The sequence below is a fragment of the Pelodiscus sinensis genome, chromosome 20, assembly GCF_049634645.1.
Source record: "Pelodiscus sinensis isolate JC-2024 chromosome 20, ASM4963464v1, whole genome shotgun sequence".
Classification (NCBI taxonomy): domain Eukaryota; kingdom Metazoa; phylum Chordata; order Testudines; family Trionychidae; genus Pelodiscus; species Pelodiscus sinensis.
The window spans coordinates 21715261-21730109 of record NC_134730.1 but is presented as its reverse complement, the minus strand read 5'-3'; the positions used below and the strand labels follow the sequence as shown (position 1 = coordinate 21730109).

The following is a 14849-nucleotide window of genomic DNA, read 5'->3' as shown; positions in this document are numbered from 1 at the left end:
ATTAATATTCAATGCGGAAAGCAACATATGCACCATATCCCAGGAGACATCAGTGCCTGGAGTAAGACACTAGTTCTCCTACATAGCTGGAGTGCTTTGCATAGGATGATGGGAATATTCAATGGCATTTGCTGCAGATCAGTGATGAGGACAGAGTCCAACCTTGTGAAACTGAAGAGCATTTGAAGAGAAAAGGGTGTGACAGGGACAAGATGTTTAAGTTTCCCAAACTACTGCGTAGCCTCTTGCTATTTATGGCTGCAAAAGCTGAACACTCGACACACCAAACAGGGCACTCCAGAAATGCGGTGATCCCATCATGCTGCATACTAAGACTATTATGTAAAAGCAGGAACATAGCAATGCATAGTGAACGCAATTACCTGGGGGTGGGGATATGGTGGAGAAAACTTTAACTATTTATGTTCCTAGAAAAGAAAGAGGATAGAGCTTATGAAAGGATACCAAAGAAGAAACTGAAAAGGAGAAAAGAAGAAACTGACTAGACAATGTTGTACAATGAATGAAAGCAGCTCTCAGGAGCCATAAGTAAAAATCTTGTCCTTCCCTCAGAGACAATGCATGATAAATAACAACTGGGATGCTGTAACAGGGGGGGTTGTCTCATGGGTTGGACAGTCTAGGGCTAAGCCATGATTATAGCATGAGTCCCACCACAGAGGAATCAGGTGATTCCAGGACAAAAGGTGCAGGAAGTTGTAGCGAAGTGGAGAAGTCCAGAAAACTAACAAGGTCTATGGACATTGCCTGGAGCAAAGAGTATCCTGACAGACCCTGAGTGAGTGAGGGGTGGGGGAAAGTTCAAGAAGCAGGGAAGAGAGAGGAAAACATTCTAGGAGGGAGGCCCGGAAAACACCCTGTGCAAGCAGAGGAGAGACTGCAAAGGCCCAGCTGGAAAGACTGTGGAAACGAGGGGCTGGGAAGCAGAAATACAGAGCCCCAGGACTATGCTCAGCAGTTTGGGTGGGACTGTGCCCAGCTGACACTGGGATGAAGACTGAGAGTTCACGTTCTATTTTTGGATTATCAAGAGAGAGCCACTGAACTGAGGCTGCGGCCGAGAGGGTCAGAGTGCACCTGGGGACTCAATTCATTGGATGGTAGGAGGGGATTGTTTGAAAGACCTTTGAACTGAGTGTGGCTGCATCTAGACTGGCAAGTTTTTCCGCAAAAGCACTCGCTTTTGCACCAAAACTTGCCAGCTGTCTACACTGGCCGCTTGATTTTGCGCAAAAGCACTGACGTTCTACTGTCCGAAATCAGTGCTTCTTGCGCAAATGCTTTGACGTTCCCATTCGGGCAAAAGCCCTTTTCCGGAAATGTTTTTGCGCAAGAGGGCCAGTGTAGACAACACGGTATTGTTTTGCGCAAAAAAGCCCCGATGGCGAAAATGGCGATTGGGGCTTTCTTGCGCAAAACTGCATCTAGATTGGCACAGACGCTTTTCCGCAAAAAGTGCTTTTGCAGAAAAGCATCCGTTCCAATCTAGACGCTCTTTTCCGCAAATGCTTTTAACGGAAAAATGTTTCCGTTAAAAGCATTTGCGAAAAATCATGCCAACTCTAGACGTAGCCAGTGAGTTTTTAAAGGGCCCTGAAGCAAGGGGGGAAAAGAGGTAAGGTTGCTGTAGAAGGGCCTTTGGCCACAAGGGGGCATTTGGAGGTGGCCTCTGTGTGTTACAAGCAGTGTTCCCTCTAACCTTGCGTCCCCCACACAACTCCTTTTTGGGGTCAGGACTGCTACACTTGCAACCTTGTGAAGTTTCAGTTTTAAATATCTGAAATCCAGAAATTTACCATTTTAAAAATCCTATGAGTCTGAAATTGACCAAAATGGATGGTGAATATGGTAGGGCCCTACATGTCATGTAAGGAAACAACTCCTGGACCTTGCAATACCGTGATACCATTGCACACCCTCTCCTCCACCCACTTCAACTACGGAACACTGTCCCAATTCAGCACTTCCATAGGCTGTACTACACAAAGCCGCACAAGCAATCACTTGCAGACACCAAGGTAGACAGCATCATCAATCAAATACCCTGCAGCATCCTGACCAGATTCTGATTGTGGCCTGTATTACCAAAGATGTGACTTGAGGCTCTGTGCATCCACAGTGCACTTAACAAAACTGACCTTTCCAAGGAAGAAAAAGCAAACAAACCAGTATGTGGCCAAACACTTGACTGTCAGAATTCACAAGGGGGTCAGAAAGTATCTGCCTCAGCCACTGACAGAGATTTGCAGAAAGAAATTGGATTTGGGGTCTTCAACCATCACAGAGATTGCTCAACTACCACACAGCTCGCAAAGTTTCTCTCAAAGTTTCTTTCTCTGCTAGCTTCCCCGGCCCTGTCAATGAAGCCAGCGTGAGACAGCAAACTCACACCTGGTATGTTCTGCAAACCACCTGCATTTGGTAGGGCATGGTTTTCTTTATAATGACAGCATTAAAATCCTTTTGGCAAAGGCTCACAAAATCTGTGCTTGTTTGAGGCACTTAAATGAAAGCCCGTGAAATTTTGAGAGACCAGCAGGAGCCAAACAATTGATCTATGGACAAATTAATGTAGAAAGTGACAAGTCAAGAAAATTCTATTTCATTATAAACTGACAGGGCAGCTAGAGGTAGCAAATCCCCACATATTAACATAAGGAACAGATTCTGGATCACAACCTCTTAGGAGCAACAACCTTTCTTTTCTTAACTGGCCATTTTATAGTTTGTTTATGCCTTGGGTAAAACATAGGACTAGCCCTACTGGGTCAGACCAAAGGTCCATCTAGCCCAGTATCCTGTCTGCCAAGAGTGGCCCATGCCAGGTGCCCCAGAGGGAATGAACAGAGCAGGTGATCATCAAGTGATCCATCCCGTCCCCTATTCCCAGCTTCTGACAAACAGAGACTAAGGACACCATCCCTGCCCATCCTGGCTAATAGCCACGAATAGCCATCCTCTATTAATTTATCTAGCTCTTTTCTGAACCTCGTTAAAGACCTGACCTTCACAACATCCTCTAGCATGGAGTTCCACAAGTTGACTGAATGTTGTGTGAATAAATACTTCCTTTTGTCTGCTATCTATTAATTTCATTTGGTTACCCCTAGTTCTTGTGCTATGGGAAGAAGTAAATAACTTTTCCTTATTTACTTTCTCCACACCAGTCATGATTTTATACATCCGTATGATAACCTTCCCCTTTAGTCTTTTCTTTTCTAAGCTAAAAAGTCCCAGCTTTATTAATCTCTCCTCATATGGCAGCCATTTCAAACCCCTCATAATTTTTGTTACCCTTTCTGAACTTTTTCCAGTGTCAACATATCTTTTTGAGATGAGGCCACATCGGCACACAATATTCAACATGTGGGCGTATCATGGATTTATATATTGTCAATAAGATATTCTCTATCTTATTCCCTATCCCCTTTTAGATCATTCTTACCATTCTGGGTTTTTTTTTTTTTTTTTTTTTTTGAGTGCTGCTGCACACTGAGTGGATGTTTTCAGAGAACTATCTACAATGACCCCAAGATCTCTCTCTTGAGTGGTAATAGCTATAGCATCCATCATTTTATATGTATAGTTGGTATTATGTTTTCTAATGCACATTACTTCACATTTATCAACATGGAAATTCATTTGCCATTTTGTTTCCTCATCATCTTGTTTTGAGAGATCCTTTTGAAGCTCTTCACAGTCTGCTTTGGACTAAACTGAGCAGTTTTGTATCATCTACAAATTTTGCCACCTCACTGTTTACCCCTTTCTCCAGATCATTTATGAATACATTGAACAGGATTGATCACAGTACAGATGCCTTCAGAAACCACTAAGCTACTTTTCTCCATTCTGAAAGCTAACCACTTATTCCTACCTTTTGTTTCCGATCTTTTAACCAGTTATCAATCCTGGATGAAACCGGGGGATGTAACCAGCACCCTTAATTTAAGAATCCACTAAATTCCTTTATGAAACTAAGCAGCTGAAATAATAAGAGTCTCTACCCTAAATAAAGGCATATGTGGGGCCCATTCAGGAATCCAAACTGCATGGGAGGAGGGGTTTCTCAGGGTATTATTTGATGGATCTGTATAAGTCTATGAGAGAAGCAAGAGAAAAGATCAAAGAGACAGAGAATCATCCAACTCAGTAACAGAAGTAATGGAACATGACCTTGAGAAAATGCTCAAAGAGTGAATTTGGAGTAGGTGCTGTCCAGTAAAGGATCAAATAAATTGTTTCCAGCTGTTTAATTCCTGCTGCATTCAGGGAAACAGGACTTTGCATACTCTTTGTAAATACACAGGATTGCATCCAAGAAACACCTGGTTTCATCACTGAAGAATGGTAGCTCATTGGAATCAAAAAGGGGTAACAAGCGAAAGGGGAAAGAAAAAAGTTAACTTTGTGGTTCTGATGCTGCACAATGTTTTCTGCTGGTGAAACTCCATTGAGATTAATACAGTTTTGACAGTGTAAAACCAGGCCCACTAATTCTAAACTTTGCAGCAAGAGCTACCCCTTTGTGGTGTATTTGGTCCTCCTAGTTCTCTAGCCACTCTGCAAAGATATTTCAGAACTTGCTAGGTATGAGCCTTTTGTGAATGCTGTAAGAAATAAATTTAAAAAATAACAATTTGCCATTCTCCCAGATGTGTTCTAGCTGTTCTGGGCATCTCTCTGTTACTGGATGGATTATTTACTTCTCGCGAACACAGAAATGCAAAAGTATGTTATTTAAAAAAATTAAAATGTGTGGCTATTGCTTAGATGGCCATTGTGCTCCTGTAGATCTTTTGTGAGAATACTTTCCAGCTCCCCTGCTTTTCATGTTGTTTGCAATGTTACCCTCAAGTCACCCTTCTCTCTGCTGATGATTTCAGAAGACGTGTCAATTAAACATTCAAGACTTAGCTGTAAAACTGGCTGTTGGTCCACCCTGGAAACTGCAGTCCATGGTTTAATCTCAGATCCGATACAGCAAGAGCAGGCTTAGCTCTCCCTCAGTTCATTCCCCATCCCCCTGCGAATTATGGCCCTTATGCCTGGCGTGCAGCCTCTTCCTGAGAGAAGCCTTAAAACCAACTCTCTGCCCGCCTTCAGATTCCTCCTCAAGATCCATTTCAGATGTGATAACTATAAGAAATCAGCCAACTGGTGAGAGCTAGGCTGTGTCACTGTTTTTTAAATGTATTGATGCATTCACCTAAAAATAAATATTTAAATTAAACATGAAGCTTGCTTTGCTCATCCCACATTATGCATTGGCTAGTTGATTTCACCACATTCTTGTTATCCTTTGCACAGGTGTAGAATAGAATACGGGCTAACTAAAGCAAATGATGAGCAGTCCTGTGGCACCTTAGAGACTAATACATTTATTAGGCCATGAGCTTTCACATGCTAGAAATGAGACATATCCAGCCTGACTTCATTAGCTTAATTAGCACGGGTCCTACAATTAACAGGTAACTTCTTTTGCGGTTATATATACCTTGAATTCTGTGATTTCCACTCCAACTCAACTGATGAAGTGGGTTTTACCCACGAAAGCTCATGACCTAATAAATTTGTTAGTCTCAAAGGATACGTCTGCACTGCAACACTATTTCGGGAGACCAGAGTATCCTGAAATTGCTATCCCGTGTCTTCTCAGCAATCCCTTTATTTTGGGCTTGCTATTCCAACATCCCTGTAAACCTCATTCTATGAGGAGTAAGGGACGTTTTGGAATAGTGCTTTATTTCAAAATTTGGCACTGTGGCCTAAGGTGCCACAGGAATTCTCATTGTTTTTAAAGTTACGGACTAACACGGCTACCCCTCTGAGAATAAAGCAATGATTGCGACTGTACAAAGCACACTATTGTGAAGCAGTTAGTGTTGTTACACACGTCTCACTCTCGTAAAGGCAAAGCTAAACCATGTGAAATTGCATACCCTGCTTTCCTCCATCCACAGATACCTTACAAGTGTCACAGCTACCATATGCCCCGGATGAGGCACTGCAACCTTAGCTCTTCCCCTCTCGACCGTCCCCTCTCCAAACTCCCCTCACTAGTGCTTGTAGAGATTTGAAGCTGTATTGTGCTGTAAGGTGCTTGAAGCAGGAGAGTGTTGGGTTGGCACAGCAGGAGGTCAGTTGGCCAAAGTGTGTGATAGAAAACTGGCATCCCTGGAGAGGACACTAATGATTTTTGTCTGAGGCGTCTAAAATTGAGGCTTCACTTTGTAATCTCATCAATAAAGGAAATAGGCTGAAGGAGGAAGCCATGAGTGGAGGAGCACCCCCACAGTGCGAGCACAGAATATTGATGCGGGGGAGGGAAGGGACCAGCCCGAATTCTCTCTCCTCCTGTTGCTATCAACATCGCCTTCTCTAACCATGGGCTCAGGGGGAAATGCACAAAAGTGCTGTTGCCACAAACTCCCTGTTCTAAAGGCCTTCTGCTAACGGTGCCAGCCTAGGGTGAAAGCCTCCAGCCAATGACAACAAAACACTAACAGTATGGAATCACCCCCTTGTGTAACGTTTCCGGGATTGGTGGAGGGAGGAAGTTGGCAGCAAAAACATGGACGATCTCAGGTGTTTGAGCATTCCGCCTTCCAGTGTTGCACTGGAAATGCTTTTATAAATCGTCAGGGAATGTTCTTACTGATGAGAACTGAGCATGGTCAATGACTAGCAGGCCTAACAGTCATCAAATGGAATGTGCTGTTCCATCCACATGAGGCTGTGGGTTGTGCACATGGTCAAGAAAAAACAGGGGGAAGAAAAGAACCCTGGAAACCCGAATTCCAAGGGGAGCAAAGCAGCACTGTTGTTATCCTTGGTGCCTGGGATTTTAGGAAAGTTTAGATCTAAGTCAGATGATACCTGGTCAGTCTCATCTCTCATAGGGACCTCAGCTGGAAGCTTGAATCTGCAGGTGCTTCCTTCCTTAGGAAAGATTAGATCTGAAACTGAACGTCCCTGCTCAGGCATGCCTTTAAGTAGAAATCCCAGAATAGCACCAGTGGCATGATTGCTAAGCTAGTCAAATACTGAGTTTTAAAGAAATGGATAACTGTCTGACCAATGATGATACAATTTCGCTATGAACGTTAATGTACAAGGTTAATCAGATCTTATGTTTTTCCAGGCAGTAGGGTCATTGCTTGCAATCGTTAGGGAGAAATTGTAACCCCTCTGAATACTTTTGCACAGTTGGCTAGATGTATCATACTGGAGGGTTATTTGAAGGACTGGGTGGGATGAAGTTACTATTCCACTGGGACACTTGTTTTCCTCTGAAACATTATGTGTTGCCTGTTTCTAGAGGCAGGCCACTAGAACCCCTTGGTCTGATCTGGTGTCCTACATTTTTAGGTACTTAACATAGCGTTAGCAAAATACTATTTAACTGAGGTGCTTGACTGACCCTCATTATTGTAGTGTCTGAACAGCTCACAGTCTTGTAATGTGTTTAGCCTCACAAAACTCCTTTGAGGTAGGAAAGGAATCCCTGTTTTACATATGGGCACTGAGGTACAGAGGGTGGGTGGCTTGTCCAAGGTCACACAGGAAATCTGTGGTGAAGTTTGAACCCAGGTTGCTGGATAGAGCTTCCTTGCTGTGGGAAATGCTGCTTATTTTGTTTAAACTCAGTTTTGGTACATTCCTTAGTTCCTTTATTTTTGTTTTCCTGGGTTCAAGCAAACAGAAGACCCTGCTGCTGTGCTAATTAGCAAAGAGATGCTGTTTTGCTCACCATATTTCACCATTTTTCTACAGCCTCCATGTGAGCTGGTGTGAGGGGGTTCACTCACCCCCATAGTACCCCCAGCCATCTGTCCTAGGAGTTTGCTCCTTCTGCTGGTAGGATACCTTCCCTCAGATGGCGTTTCCCCTCTTTCCTCCGGGCCGCGGCATCCTCTTCAGGACACTGCCCTCCGGCAGTGCCCACATCAGTCTCTGAGCCCCCCTTCCGGGGGTGGTTGTTTCTGCAGCAGGCCGTTCTTCAGGCCCTGCAGTCTGGGGGTTTGTTTGGCCAGAGCTCCCCTTGCCTCCCCAGCCCTGCCCTAGCTCCAGGGAGTCTCCTACTCCCCCAGCAGCCAGGATCTCACTGCTCTCCCTGGGAGCAGCAGCCCATCCTCTTATATAGCTCCCAGCTGGGCCCTAATCAACTAATGCAGCCTCAGCTGGGGCTAAACTCCCAGGCCCTGCTCCAGGCTGGGGTTTGCCCTTAAAGGGCCAGTGCAGGGCAAACACCCTGTCACAGCTGGTCTGAATTTTGCACAACTATGATTTGTTGCGGTTTTGGGGTCAGTTCTGCCATGAACTTTGTTATTGCAGCCGACTGTGGTTTATGTGGCCATCTTCCCTCTTTCCTCCTCCCCCTCCACTGGTGATAACTAATATATCACTGGAATTCTTGACAGTGAGGTTAAGCCCCACAGAGACTTTCAAAAGCTCCTGCTAAGCTACATTTTACAGGGTGTCCCTGGGCCAGCACCCTCGGGACCTGACCAGTGCTGGACAAGGGAGTTTGCTGAACCAGGAGAGGCCAGTGCCAGGCTCCCCACTGGGCTTCTCCCCCCAGCCACCCAGCCCCCCGAACTGCAGCAGCCCTGCTATCCTGCTGCAGCTCCCACTAGCTCTGCTGGCTGTGGGCTCCGCTTCCCTGCAAGCTCCGGCCCCCACTCCAGCTTCCCTGCCCTGCTGGCTGCAGGCTCTGGTGCCACACGGACTCCACTGCCCCTCTGGCCCCGCTAGCAGGCTCTGCTCTAAACCACCAGCAACCTCTGCCGCTGGGGCTCCCTAGTCCCACAAAATCCGTGGTTCTTCCAGACCACTGATGTTGCCGGACCAGAGAGTTCCGAACCACAGAGATTCAGCTTGTACTAGATGGCAAATACCAGCTATTAGACAAGGGCCAGAACCAAAACCCTTGATCTGAACCATGATATACTTATTTGGAGAGAAGTTTTGGAATCCAGACTTTGATTCAGATCCGAGTGTCACCGCTGCCTATTCCTTCTACAACTAGCCAACCAGAACCTCCTGACCCCAACACCAAAGAATGCTGAAAGGGGATTTGAAATCTACTAGTATTCTAGAAATGTTTGGCTGGGCGCCATTTTCAATGGGTAGCTTCAACGTACATACCATACGTGTTGGTACTCTTTCATGCAAATGTATTGGTGGTGAAAGGTTCCCGAAACATGGTCCTGGAAAATGAAAGGCTTTATCCATTTACAGGAACAGCAAGGGCAGCAACAGTGCAGTATTGCCCTGTCAATGTGTTTCAACTTTTACCTGAAAGACCACAGCTCTAAGGAGGAGCTAGAAGGCTAAGGTTCTATACCCGGTTCTTGGACTCTCTACGCCCCCTGCCAAAAATGGCCTCTTCTGAAAAAGCAGGGTTTGTTAGGGAGATACTTGATTTCAGAAATAGAACTTGAATCACTAGGTTGCTTCACATACGCTAAGAAGCAGTTGACAGATGAGAACAACTTGGGCTGCATTTGAATCTCTGACTGAGCAGTGAACAGCTCCATGACTCATTGTGAATTTCCTGAATTCCATCGTCCACCATACAGCTGTTGCCATTAAAAAGTCAGCATTTAAATACATACCACAGTGTGCTCTCTGTGGGCTATTTCCTGTTTGCCCCTGGGAGTGTCAGGAGTCAGGAGTTTGTGTCAGGAGTCAGACCTTTCGGAAACTGTTGACTTACAACAAAACAATCCTTTCCTACGAATGGGAGGGAAAAAATCTTCTCTGAATCCCGGAAGTGGCACAACTCTGACACCACTGAGCACCTCAAAGAAATCAGCACCCCAATCTCAGAAACTCAGAGGGTACGCTGTGCAGGGAGAGCGGCGCTCTCATTTCACAAACTGCTGTAAAAACAAGCATTTTGTTGTTAAAAACAGTATTTTGGGCAGATTGCCTCATTTGTGAGCCACAAAAGAGCAGCAAACCAGCCTAGGTCGAATAAAGGGCAGTACCAGAAAATATGCTTAGCAGATACAAATTCACAACTCAAGTGCTGTGACTCTCATCTTGCCAATGATTCAGGTGGGTCATTTACCCAGGCAGGATGAGCTACTGAGCTGGTGTTTAGAGCCACTGAAATGCATTTCCGAGAATATTCCCAAGCAGTTCTCACAAATTAAATAGCCATGCCACGTTATCGGGGAAATGAATCAATGAACTGTGTAGTAGCAAGACCTACAGTTGAGAGCCACAGAGTACAGCAGAAATCCCTGGGCTTAGTCATTCTTTTCTAAAAAATCTTTATAATCATTACTATTATGAGTAAAATAAATCCACAGCCATGTCCTCGAGGGTGCAGCTATGCTCCTGCTATAGTGATCTGAACTGATGATTTCCAAATCTGTGTCCTGTCAGCACCAAACTTTCTGTGCAGTAGCTAACTCGCCCTGGATGAATTTTATTCCCGCATGTGAGAGCACCAGTTAACAAATAACAGAAACACAGAGACTGATTTGTACCTTTGGGCCCTGCTCCTTGATTGATAGATCCCTGTGGCTACATGGAGCTGGTTGTAAGAGTATCTTGTTGGTGTGAGGAATAACTACCTCATGAGGGGGGAAAAGAGGGCAGAACACCATTTATAAAGGCACTTTTTCTATGGGTGTCTTTCAATGCCTTGTTTGTTTTGTTCTCATTTAGGAATCTACAAGGGACATTGCTTCCGAATCAACCACTTCCCTGAGGACAATGACTATGACCATGACAGCTCAGAATACCTTCTCCGTAAGTGTCAGAGTAACCTGCCGCCACAAGAATAAGCACATGGGCAGTGGGATGGGGAGGCGGGGGGAGGCTGTACCTCCCCACACAGCTAGACATGGATCTGCCAACACTCCATCCCCAGACTAATGTTCCCTTTTAGCTGTGCTCTTGGGCAGCTGCCCAGGAGAAATTCAAATGCTGCCCAGCTGATCAGCAGAGTGCCCATAGCCAGCAGCACCTGGCAGCATGTGTTTCTACTGGTGGTGCACACCCATGCATACCTTGGTGCATGTAACAAAATGTATCCCACACATGGATGGAAAAAAATTAGAGGAAACATTGTCCCAGATCCTATTTTGTTTGTGCTGCTGCCCATCTTCCTGAGGCTGGGAGGCGGGTTCTTGTGGCACTGTGCGCTCTCCCTAGGTTCTGTGGGGTGCTGACGGGACAGGACCTCAGGTGGATGGGCCAGGGCTGGGATCTAGCTTCTCCCAGCCAGCAATTCATGTGCTTCCCATGAGGGGAAGATAAAATGTGTTTATTTGTGTAAATGTGTAACTGCTGAAATTTTCAGCGATTACACGTGGGGGTCGGGGAGGCAGGAGCCGGTGTTTGCACCAGCTCTTGCCTCCCTCCCCCCACACACTGCTGTCTCTGATACAGATGCAGCAATGTAGGATGCAGAAGCAAGGAGCAGTCAGCTTGGTGGGAGCCGGTATGCGCAGGGAGGTTGCTTGAAAGCCAACTCCCCATTCCACACTGGCTCCTCCCCACCCTGCCCAGCGCTGCTGCCTCTGTATCAGAGGCAGCAGCGCAGGGTGGGAGCTGCATATGACCGTGAAGGTTAACCATGTATTTGGGTACATGTTCACATCCCTAGCCCATGAATAAGCAGTAGGGACAAGCGGACCTGTTAGATTAGCTAGATGCAAACTGTTCTTCACTCAGAATTTAAGATTCCTTCATCCCTGTGGTCATTCTACTCTATAACTACCCCTCCTACCAGATCCCTCCCTTTCCATTTTACGAGAAACAATCAAATTTGAGGCACATCCCATTGTCCTGGCATAACCAAACCCTTACATTACTTTAAGTTATGATAAAAAGAAGCTGCATACCAAATTTGGTGGTCCTAGCTTTTACCATTTAGGAGTTCTTGAACAAATGGACTCTCAGATGAATGGATGGACACACAGACAGACAGCGTTTCTAATACATATATATATTATAAGGATCAGACCATCTGTGGTGTCTTTGCCCCATACTCCACACTCATCTGCAATTTCAGTATAATTCACCACATACTTTTACTCGGTTTCTTGCATTGAAAAAAAAGTTGGGCTACTGTTTTAAGTCCTCATCAATTGGCAGTTAAGACAGGGCTGCGGGAAGGGAGGCCCAGTTCATGCGCTTTGCTGTGAATTGTTCAAGTGAAGGGCATCAAAAAGCCATTACGCTGAGAAGGTTCACAGGATTTTTCACGCTGCACATAGCGGTTAAAAAACGTACAGCCTGCTTCACTGATACCAGCCTACTGTAAACCAGCAAAAGACACATTAAAAGGATTCGCATTGTTAGTAATATGGGCCATTAATCCAAAGCCCAAGGAAGTCAACAGACGGACTGATCCATTTCTATGGGCTTTTAATCAGACTCCGTGTGTGTGTGTGTGAAAACCTCTGTGTGCTGCCAAGGGATTTATATACACTTCAATTTTCCTATTTATCATTGAGACATTCCACTAAATAAACAAATGACAAGTGCCCTCATGGATGAAATATGCACAGAAGCCTTATATTCAATCTTTCACAACAGAAGTAACCCTTCTAGTTACGTGTTTGGGGAAAAAAAAGTCCTCCACAGGCCTGCACAGAGACTGAACAAACAGCTGATGACTTATTACCATACTGCACTGTTCACTTACCGAGAGCGTAATTTCTGCAGCTACCACAGTATAACATTTGATTTCAGAAAGGACTTACCAACTCAGTGGCGTGGCATTGGTGTAACTGGAAGGAGAATTTGCCCCAATGTCTTCGTAGCACTCTGTCCATGAGCTGCATGACTAAGTAGACACATTCCAACCAGGAAATAACCGACTTTACTTTGCTCCTTTGAGCTTCCCACCGGCACTCTGTCCACTAATCTGTTTGAGGTAACTGCTAAGATTAAACCCTGACAAGCCGTTCTCCTATTGCCATCATGTTTTTTTAAAGAGAAGGAACCTTTCCCCAGAAACGCTTTATTCTTCCATACGCGGCAGCTAAGATAAGGCAAAAGTAGACAAAAGACATTCTACCAATCAGAGATTTGCTACGCTATATGCAGTCACAGTTCCATGATGGTTTTTAGAGTCTGCTATCTTGCAAAGCATCAGTTCTAGAAACAAAGGCCAAATACTACTGGAAATAATGAAAAACCGAGACTCCTTGCTTTTCAATTATATAAAGCCTTCAAGCCATGGCAGGCTGTAAGGTTTCTGACCTGAAAAATCACTGTAATGTAAACAAATAATTTAAGATGTTTTCCGTGTGTTTTATAAATATAGAAGTACTGACTTTACTATCACACACAGCGGGGCCAGCAGCCTCGCCAGGCCCCTGGGTAGGGGGTGGGGCCTCACACAGAAGGGGCAGGACTGGGACTAAGCAGCCCTTAGCACTGCAGGGAGAATGCCACGCCTAGACCAGGCAGCCTTCAGTGTTGTCCAGAGTGTAAAGCGCAGCATTCCAGCAATGGTTTAAAGGGTTAGGAGCTCTGGACCCTTTTATATTCCCTGACCCTGGGGCAAGTACCCCCTTTGCTCCACCCATTAGCGGGCCTGATCACACTCTGATACCTGTTGAGTTGGATTGCTGTAGTTACACTGTCTCCTGGATTTGCAGGTGAAGGGATCTGACAATATTACCAGTGAAATCAACTGTTACACTTTGAACATGATCAAAATTATGTGCCACGAACAAAGCATGTACTCACAGAACCGAGAACAGAGATTTTGTTGGCTTGTGATTTTGATGGAATGACAGGATCACTCATTCATATCATCTGTGGCTCTCCCAGTCTTGAGTTATCGCAACCAAACTGTGTTAAAATAATAAAAGTGAAGTAGGTGAAAGAAAAGGGGCATAATTTAAAAAAAGAGAAGGTCTAGTTTCTGCAAAAGCACATTTACTCTTCCACCTGCAGGTGTGGAATAAGGAAATATTCATCTGAATGGTAAATTATATGCAGTTTGTTGTAGCCATTTTGAACCCAGGATATTAGAGAGACTAGATGGGTGAGGTATCTTAACATTGGACAAAGATCAGAAAAGGGCAACAAAAATGATTAAGGGTTTGGAATGACTGCCATATGGAAAGAGATTAAAAAGATGGGGACTTTTCAGTTTAGTAAACAGAAGACTAAGGGTATGTTTATACTGTGGGGTTTTTCTGGGATACACTTTAAATGCCGGTTCCCGCCAGCACCAGCTCCATGGTGCTGCCTGACCCTCCCCACCCACACCGGGCTGCTGACTCTATCAGAGGCAGCAATATAGGGGTGGGGCGGGGCCTGGGCTCACCGCAGACAGAGGCTGGTCCATGGCAGCAGCCCCTGTCCGTGGGGGTTCCGAGTGCCCCATGGACAGAGGCTGCTGCTGTGGACCAGCTTCTGTCTGTGGGGAGTTTGGGTGCCCTGTGGACAGGGGCGGCAGGCAGCTGGTCTACGCAGGGAACCGGTTTTTAAACTGGCTCCCCTAGAGGACCAGCTCCTGCCTGCAACCCACACTTCTGCCTTTGATAGAGAGGTAGCAGCACAGGGTGGCAGGGGGCTCCTCGGAAGTGGGGCTGAGAGCCCACTGGCTACTGACTCCACCCCTGGAGACTATCAAATAGTCCTGTAACCACTAAGATTTCATGTGGTTACATGACTATTCCATTAAACAATATCTAACGTCCCTAACCCAAGCCCTCTAACTGGCTGCCAGAGCCCCACGCAGCACAGTCCAGGGCTGGCCAGGGGAGGCTAGCTCCTAGCCCTGCCCCTTCTGACTGAGGCCCCTCCCCTTCCCGGTACCGAGCCACACCCACATTGCCCAGGGC

General features: G+C 45.7%; 1 protein-coding gene and 1 long non-coding RNA gene across 6 annotated transcripts in view; one reads left to right on the top strand and one right to left on the bottom strand.

Annotated features, from left to right (window-relative positions):
- LOC142819127 (uncharacterized) overlaps positions 1-14849 on the bottom strand; it is a 98178-nt gene that overhangs the window by 7755 nt on the left and 75574 nt on the right. For 2 of the 4 annotated variants that reach the window (XR_012896909.1, XR_012896907.1), the window contains exon 4: positions 13744-13848. The exons of the other annotated variants lie outside the window; for them this stretch is intronic. This is a non-coding gene — a long non-coding RNA (uncharacterized LOC142819127). The remainder of the gene's footprint in view (positions 1-13743; positions 13849-14849) is intronic. 4 annotated transcript variants of the gene reach the window in all.
- Positions 1-14849, top strand: part of CACNG4 (calcium voltage-gated channel auxiliary subunit gamma 4) — a 61865-nt gene that overhangs the window by 35340 nt on the left and 11676 nt on the right. For both annotated transcript variants that reach the window (XM_075903947.1, XM_075903946.1), the window contains exon 2: positions 10705-10788. In XM_075903947.1, the coding sequence (XP_075760062.1) occupies positions 10705-10788 (84 nt within the window). The remainder of the gene's footprint in view (positions 1-10704; positions 10789-14849) is intronic.